At 45.8% G+C, this 8,183-nt stretch overlaps 1 protein-coding gene across 1 annotated transcript; it reads left to right on the top strand.

Annotated features, from left to right (window-relative positions):
- The first annotated feature begins 5,750 nt into the window (after positions 1-5,750).
- On the top strand, positions 5,751-7,810 carry LOC108553739 (protein stum). The gene is made up of 5 exons (XM_017908763.1): positions 5,751-5,902; positions 6,656-6,872; positions 6,977-7,103; positions 7,182-7,376; positions 7,680-7,810. The coding sequence occupies exons 1-5, from the start codon at positions 5,751-5,753 to the stop codon at positions 7,808-7,810; spliced, it is 822 nt and encodes a 273-aa protein (XP_017764252.1).
- Positions 7,811-8,183: the final 373 nt, after the last annotated feature.

Genomic DNA, 8,183 nt, shown 5'->3' with positions numbered 1-8,183 from the left:
GAGTGAACAACCCATCCATGAAACATGAACAACCCAACGATGAGATATAAAGAACCCAATGACAAAACATTCGAGTATTGTACGAAATATTCGAATTGTCAAATAAAAATAAATAGAGAAGAGTAAATAACATCTGAAAAGAGAAAAAATAATTAAAAACTGAAAAAATAAAAAATAATTAAAAGCTGAAATAAAAGAATAATTAATACCTAAAAACAAAATAAAAATTATTAGTAAATTATTTAATGGGAGGGGGTAAGGTTGGGGGGGCCAGCCCCAACCTCATTTCCAATCCCCATCCCTCGCGCACAATGAAAATTTAGATGTTACACTTCCGAAGTCGAACCGACAAATGAGTTATGCTGCGTCGCGTCGCCCCTTATATAGACTCCGATCGGCCGAATCCCCCCACCCCGATCGGAAATTTTCGAAATTTACCGATTTCATTAATTATTATTTTTCCACCTTTATAGCTAATAATTTATTAAATTTGTCATTGTTACTATAAATTTACGCTGTAAGCAATTTTTTAGAAACAATATTAATTTGTTATTAACAATAGGTGTAATAATTTATAAACTTTTCATAAATTATATGTACGTTTTAACGCGAAAACGTTATAAATTCAAGTAATAACCAGTAATTTATTAAATTTTTTTCATTTTTATTATAAATTTACGTTGTGGACAATTTGTTATTAATGATATTAATTTATTATTAACAATAGGTGTAATAATTTATAAACTTTTTATAAATTATATGTTCATTTTGACGTGAGAACGTTGTAAATTCAAGTAATAATCATTAATTTATTAATTTGATCACTTTTATTATAAATTTAAGTTGCGAACAATTTGTTATTAATAACGAATATGATAATGTACACATTTTTCGAATATATTTTATACATTACAGGATAAATTTCCATGATACGTATGTCAGAATGTTAGTTATTTATTGACACAAATTATTGTAATTATGGGTATTAATAATCTGGGGATACTTTTGCGAAATTTGTAAGACAACAATGAATCTCCCAACATTCTTACTTTTTACGTAATACTTCATTATGTCAAAAAATCATGCGTTTTTAGATAAACTCGCAATTTTTGAAAACCGGGGGCGATTAAGCAATTTCGATTACGGATTGGGGTTCATATGTAAATAAACTCTACGAGGTTGCTCTAATGGATATTGCAGATTAGGGAAAAAGTTAAAATTTGTCGGGCAATGAGATTGAAATGTCACACGTAGACACATACACCCAGATACATCGTCGCTTAATTCGTTCCCTTGTTACCACCCTTTTCATACGATCATCGCCAACGCAATTCCAAGAAAGCACGTAATTTGACAAATTCTCGCGATCACGCGTCACTTGCCCCAATTTTTCACTCGCTACGACCGCGTATTATTCCATCGTCGGTTTTCGCAACGCGTTTCGCAATGGCGAAGATCCGATTTCGCGTGAAAAATGAATGGAAACGAGCGTTTGGTCCGTGAAACCGCAAAGTCATCGATTATTTACAAGAATTTGCAATGCGATTAGGTTTTAGCCCTTGTTTATGTTAATTCCGCTCGTTCCCGTGTTAACTGTCGGTCACGTAACTTAAAATTAGCCATGGCACATGTAATTTTACTGGTTTCTTTTCCTTTTTTATACCACATATGTTACTTATCGCTGAACCGTATGGGCCAGTTTTTCCTTGTAAAACGGCAGCTCGAGGAAGGTGCCCTTTCGACCCAACCTGTTAACCAGGTATAGCCGTTGCTACGAATTCCTTTATCGCTGCTCCAAATTAGGTTGAGACTCGGTGGAATAGGAAGATTAGTTACGTAAACCAAGTGGATTGCCACGTTCCAGTTGTTTTTCGACAATCGCGCGAGTTTCACGAAGGAAAAGAGCAATTAGAATGACACATCGCGGGGTACCTCGTTTCCTAACACCTCGCCCACGTTTCTCCGGTTCCCTTCTACTCGCTTTTTGATCCTGCGTGTAATTCCTACTCCGATTACAACGTCCATGGTTACGGTAATCCGACTGCCCCGGTTAAAGCAAATAATTACCAGGGAGAAAGTTCGCCTCTCGCCTTTGCGAAATTTCTAGGAACACCTGACGCCCGGGTTTCAGCCTGCAGCCGCTGCAAAAGCTATTTTCGACTCGAATATTATACGAGCCTTATCTTACGTTAAAAGAGAGGGAGCGAGGGAAAACATACAAAAAATAGAGGAATAAATTTGGAATTTACTCGGTTGGAAGGAACTCGGCTCGCTAGAGCGTTGGCTAAAAATTTCCAGCCAAGTATGCAGGATCAACGGCCTAGTTTCCAGGACAAAGCGATCGTGGATCGGCGAGCACACCGACAGTTCCCTACTCGCGACCAAGTGAAAGTAATAACGAGGTAATCGCGAGGCTGAAAGTTCCTTCGCTCTCGGAGGGTTAATGACGCGCCGGTACGCGCACCGTGTAAACTTTTAACTGCACGATTTTGGCGGCTCCGACTCGTAATCGCCTCTAGAATCGTGGCACAGCCACGGTACGAACTTTCCCGCCCGGTGCCAACTTTTAATGGTTTTGTTTAACGCGTTGCACCCCGATGATGGCCCGACACCCTTCTGCACGCGTCCCGCAGCGCGTTCTACCGTGACGCCTGTGAACCAATTCGCAACAAGATGGCCGACGCGTATATCGGTCAACGGCGTTCCTCGCGTTCTATCTAATCGCGGTCGTTTATATCTCGCATAAAAAGGACGCTTTAACTCGCCTTGATAAAAACCAACCCCTTTTCCACCCTCTAGCAAGAATATCCGGGTCTCTTTCGCTCTTTCTTATCTCCTTTCTCCACCATATCGTTCCTCCTTATCCGGCGTTTCATCTAAATTTCATGGCTTCACGAAAACGCGGAGGAAGGTACACGAGGTTCGAGCGAACCGTGTTTCGCGGGGGAGGTTTTACTCGGACTAATCTCGCGTTAATTCACGCTTGCTCCGTTCCAAGACGGGTCGTCGAAAGCTTTCATTTCGATTCGTCCGTCGCACGTAACCTCCAATTCTCAGAGGTGTAATTTCTTCTCTCGTTTGTCCACGGTGCCTTGGTGATTTTCGAGAAGGGAAGACCGACACTGCGAATCTGTTCCGTGTCCACGATTTCCATGGCGTCCACGTGACCAAACGCGGTAAATCAGCGCGCGGGGGGGCACCGTTGCACAGCGTTTCGCATAATTCCCACCGCATAATGCTATGCTTTCCTGCGTCACGGTTCTACAGCGGAGTTACGAGACGCTGTTATCACTCGCTTCCACTTTTACGACCGCCTTTTTTCCCGTGGATCGGTTATCGATCGTAAAACAAAACGGAAAATTCCCTCGTAAAAAGGGGGGTCTTCGAAGGTTGTTTCTCGGAGATATAACTCGGTCGTTAAATCGGTTATCGAAACGTTTGAGACACCCGGGAAGGGAGCAGAAGCGTGTTCATTTGCCCAAAGAGATTCCTCGAGAATCAAAGAGGAGAGCCATTCCCTCTCGAGTATTTCGTATTCCGTTTGTCACGGGGTCGGCATAATTGGTAGGAAAAGTATGGATGTCACGGCGATTTCAAACAGAGTGGTGGAAAAGGTTGGCGTTTCGCTCACTCAGGGTCTCGCGAGCGAAACGCACGCACGTTTCGCAAGGGTAGCTTTCGCGAGGCGAAAATTAAAGAAACTTCGTGCCATTGAGACGCCCGTTACGCCTCTGCACTTGGTATTTCGAACACAACTCCGAATGAACATCCGAAGAAAACGAGATCGATCGTCCGAGCCTCGACGTTGGTTCGAGTCGAACGGGCGGAGGAAAGGAATCGAATAAAAAAGGGAGAAATAAAAGGGAGGGGAAGAAAAAATAAATGACGGAGTCACGAGAACGACGGGCAAATGGAGGAAAAAATGGCGAGGAGAGGAGAGGCGGGGGGCCTAGCATAGCTGACGCGTGGGCGCCTTGAAAAAGCGACGGTGTTAAGGTAAAGAACTTCACCGTGCCCGGTATCGATTTCGCGGTCAACCGAAGGAAGTCGCGCGGCTGGTCTCCTAGGTGTAATGCAGGAGGCCGAAGGAGAAAATCTTTGCGTGACCGGCTCGCTGGCCAGCAATGGCTCGGCCTGGCCACCCTCTTCGCTTCGCCACCCTTCGTGCTCCGAGGTCCGACCAACCCCCGTGGACTGCGGCACCCGCAATCTTCGTGCGACACACGAGCCGGGCCGCGATGCTCGTTCGCCAGCCGAACCAACTCCACAGAGCCTGCCGTTCTCTTCGCGCGTCCACGTTCCCTACGAATCGATCCGCGACCCTCGAGATCATCCTCCGCTATCTTCGCTTCCGTTCCCCGTGGCTCGCGCTGCTTCCGCTTGGCCATCAATCACGAGATCGTTCCGTTGATCTAGCGACCCGACGAAGCCTACGGACAGAGCAGGTAAGACCACTGCGTACGTTCAACCGTTTTCGAGGAGGAAGGGGTTGGTAGAGACAATCGGGAGGAAGGAAGGGTAGGTGGCAACACGTGGGAATTCGGTGCACGTTGCTTCCAACGCCACGATCGATACGAAATCTCACGCGTGACGTCTAGGTGTATGAACGCGAATTTATGGGAGCGTGAAACTGGTTAGGCCGGCAGAGGCTCCCGGGGATCGATGAGATTTAATTGCTACGTGATCGTCGTGTGGATGGAGAGGGTGGTAGGAGATTAATCGTTGATTAATTGCCCGAGGTCTGATCGAACGACGGCGCTGGAACGGTTGTTTCACGGATGTCTTTAATTCCTCCGATGCTGTCACTCATCGCTGGTTTAATGGTCATTGTTCTTTGTACTTGTCGTTAGGCGGGAAGCGTTGCAATTGCGAGAAGAGGATTTTCAGAGCGATAGAGAAAGACTTCTGGAACCTTGCGGTATATGTTCCGAGCACGGTCGACTTGTCTGACTAGTAAGGTACACGTTCACTGGGAAATCCCCTGTGTCACGCGGACAATATAACGCTTGCTCCACTTGTGACATTATAAATTACCAGCGTCATTACTTACTGCATCGTAAAAAAATGCTGCAACACTCTCCTCGGAGTGAATATAATGCGGAGTAGATCATAAATTTGTTCGCGTAGGATTTATTTCTCTCTTGCGAACCTGGGGGAACGAGGACGTGCAAAGTGGCTGGTTGCTTGGAGCCTGGTTCTCGGAAATTTAGCTTCGCGATTAATTTTCATATTTCATCGCGGTTTTATTTCAATGCACTTTCGAGAAATTTGCAATTTAATTGTGCACCCTCTGGGAGATGCTTAAAATTCGTAATAATTATTCCAAAGATTATCTAATTGACGAATAATACAAATTCTCGAGAGCTTCTAACTCTAAGACCAAACAACACCCAATCCCACGATTACCAATTCCACCCTCCAGAATCAACTTCACCTCGACCCACATTCACCCCCGCGATATCCTTGAAGAATTCAATGGCTGCCACGTCGAAGGCGCCGCTGGTATCGTTCCTTTAACCGCGTCACGCTCCATCGACGCCTGTCATTCCTTTCTTAATCGACGCCGAAGGCTCCTTTATCGCGTGGAATCGATCGAGCGAGCGTTTTTAATAATGCTAACAGCACGGGTGCGGCCGCCCTTCGATTACAGGGTGCTGGCAGCAGCGAACGGCGTCGGAGAACGCGCTTCCGACCGGCTTTTCACGCGCTGGAAGAGGTCCCTGAGTCGTTGCTGCGAGTGTTGCCCGAGCATGAGGTGCCTGGCATGTCGCACGGGCCACAAGGGCTTCACCTGGCCCAGGAACCACGCCAGGAGCACCACCATGTTGAACAGGAACGAGCAACCCCTGGCCAGGGACAATGTGCCCACCGGCTGTTGGCCTAAATTCAAGAATAGATGCAGGTACGAGGGGTCATGGGAGTTGTCGAGGCATGGACATTTTAGGCTATGATTTAGTAACGCGTAAAATTACTTTTGAAACCTAATTTTATCTTTATTTGTACTCCTTATATAAGTTTCAATCGTATCTGTCCGATTCTCAAATTTGCATTTATTTTTGGGTATTTTGTTTGCAATAATCTTTCTATACGAGTCGGACAATTAAGCATAATGGAAATTTCAAAAAGATATTTATCCCGCTAAAATAGTAATTTCGTAAATGAATGGAAATTGTAATTCCAGAGAATCCTAGGGACGAGTATTTAAATTAAACGTGTAATTTGTATAACGAAGAGTTGGCCGCGGTAATATACGATGTGATATTTTCCTCGTTGCTTTGATGCACGTACATCGAATCCAATTTACTGGAGAGCAGTACGAACCTCCTAATTGCAGCATGCGGTAGATTATTAAGACGAGATTAAGTTAATGGAACACAATATTATGTCTCCAAAGGATTAACTTTCGCCCGAGAGTTCAGACGAGCTGTGTAATGGCTCTCGGCACGGTTGGATGTGTGCTATTGAAACATTAATATTCATGGTTATGCTTTCTAGGCTTCCTTCGTCGGCAGATTGATTTTATTTTGCTTATTAATATTCAGAAGGCGTGTCGGGATTAACCGTAATGGAACGTCCTGCGCAAACAATATCGTCGTTATTGACTTTGCAAACTAACTCGAGCGAATCGGTGAAAATTAACCATCTTTCGTACCAGGTGCAAACGACTGAGGGAAATGAAATGTTGCTCAAGAAGATCGAGGATCGCGCCCGCGGAGGCGACAGTCTGCTGCCCCCCGGAACGAAGGTTCGGCGCCATTTGCCGCCGCTTGTTCGACAACTGCAAATGCAAGCGAAACGCCGAAGCAGAACGCACAAGGAGCATACGTGCCAAGCACAGTCTTACCAGCGTAGCACCGCCCCCGCTGTCGGAGGTATTGAAATTAAAATACAAAGAAGCGAGAACAAATGGCAGATTTATCTGTTCCGTATCGATCGATAATTCTCTCTCTCTTTTTCCATTTACCAAACGAAACAGGAACCGAAAGCTAAGATACCGGATGTCCTAGTGGAGCACAATTCGCTGATGCGTGGCGCTATACCCTGTCTGCCAGTTCCTCTCGCGTGGTTCTGTCTCGTGTGGAACGTCCTACTGCCTGGCTCAGGTAAACCACGTTTCTCTGACCCCGAGGAGATTCGAGTGATAAAAGGTGGAAAGAGGAATGTGACTGGTCTACTTTCAGGAACCGTGTGGAGCGGTATTTTCAACTTGTGCACCGGCCAGCCGAGATTCTCGCCGGTGGCTGGACTGAAATCGAGACTGGGTGCGTTCGTGGTGAACCTGGTGGTCGGGGTGGGTCAATTATTCACCGTTTTATTCTGCCTGGTTGGGTGGGGCTGGAGCATTTGGTGGGGCGTCACTTTGGTCCGTTTAGCGAGTAAGTAATATTAAGCATCGATCCGAAATCGACGGAATCGCTCGTGCCAGACAGCCCCGGGGATTTCGTGCTCTCCTAATGAGTCATAATTCAAGCTGAAAAAATGATGTCCGCGTTAAAAATGGATTTAACCTCGTTCCTTCCGAGAAGGAACAGCCACTTACCGGGACAAGGGAAAATTGAAGTTGTGCAATTTGAACGAGTGACTCATTCGGAGAGCGCTATTTCGTGCGAATGGAAGCGGGATATTTTATTTCTTTCGTTTTAAACGGAGACGTGACACGAGGAATAATTGGGTTTCAGGGAAGTACAAGAGATTCAAAGCTTCCGAGGCAGCCAGCAACGATCCGGAAGCGAGGGGCGGAGAAGCAACGGCTCTGCCACCGGGTGTACCGAGTCAGGCGTTGAGAGGGATGGAACGGACGATTCGATAATCGAAGTAACGAACGGGATTCCTCTGTGCTCTGCCAGACACTCGGGAACGTTTTTATATTGTTCGACTTAGCGATTCTTCACTACGTGCCTTCTCGAGAGTTGCGAACAGGAAATGAAACTTTTCGCTGGATGGACCCGTAACGCCGAAACATCCGTTTGGAAGAAGAACAAAGGAGCAAGCACTTTCTCCTCGATCCGTGGCAGGATTTTTCTGCGAAATCGTTGGACGATCGTTTTGTTGCGGGGGTAAATAAAATTCGGGGGAAATTTTCAACGTTCGCGCGTTACTTCGCGAAAAGGGGTACGTCGGGGGAAAAGGGCGGGAAAAAGGAAAAGAAACGAAAAAGATAATAGGAAGAGAAAATGTGAAAC

Source organism: Eufriesea mexicana, unplaced genomic scaffold, assembly GCF_001483705.2.
Source record: "Eufriesea mexicana isolate 0111107269 unplaced genomic scaffold, ASM148370v2 scaffold12712, whole genome shotgun sequence".
Classification (NCBI taxonomy): Eukaryota; Metazoa; Arthropoda; class Insecta; order Hymenoptera; family Apidae; genus Eufriesea; species Eufriesea mexicana.
Note: the sequence above shows the minus strand (reverse complement) of the source record. Positions and strands in the feature narration are given on the sequence as shown.

Bases quoted from the DNA above. Each gene is read 5' to 3' on its own strand.
- LOC108553739 (XM_017908763.1), top strand. From the start codon at position 5,751: ATGAGGTGCCTGGCATGTCGCACGGGCCACAAGGGCTTCACCTGGCCC. The intron at 6,873-6,976 runs GTATTGAAATTA...CAAACGAAACAG, and splicing joins CACCGCCCCCGCTGTCGGAG to GAACCGAAAGCTAAGATACC. The intron at 7,377-7,679 runs GTAAGTAATATT...ATTGGGTTTCAG, and splicing joins CACTTTGGTCCGTTTAGCGA to GGAAGTACAAGAGATTCAAA.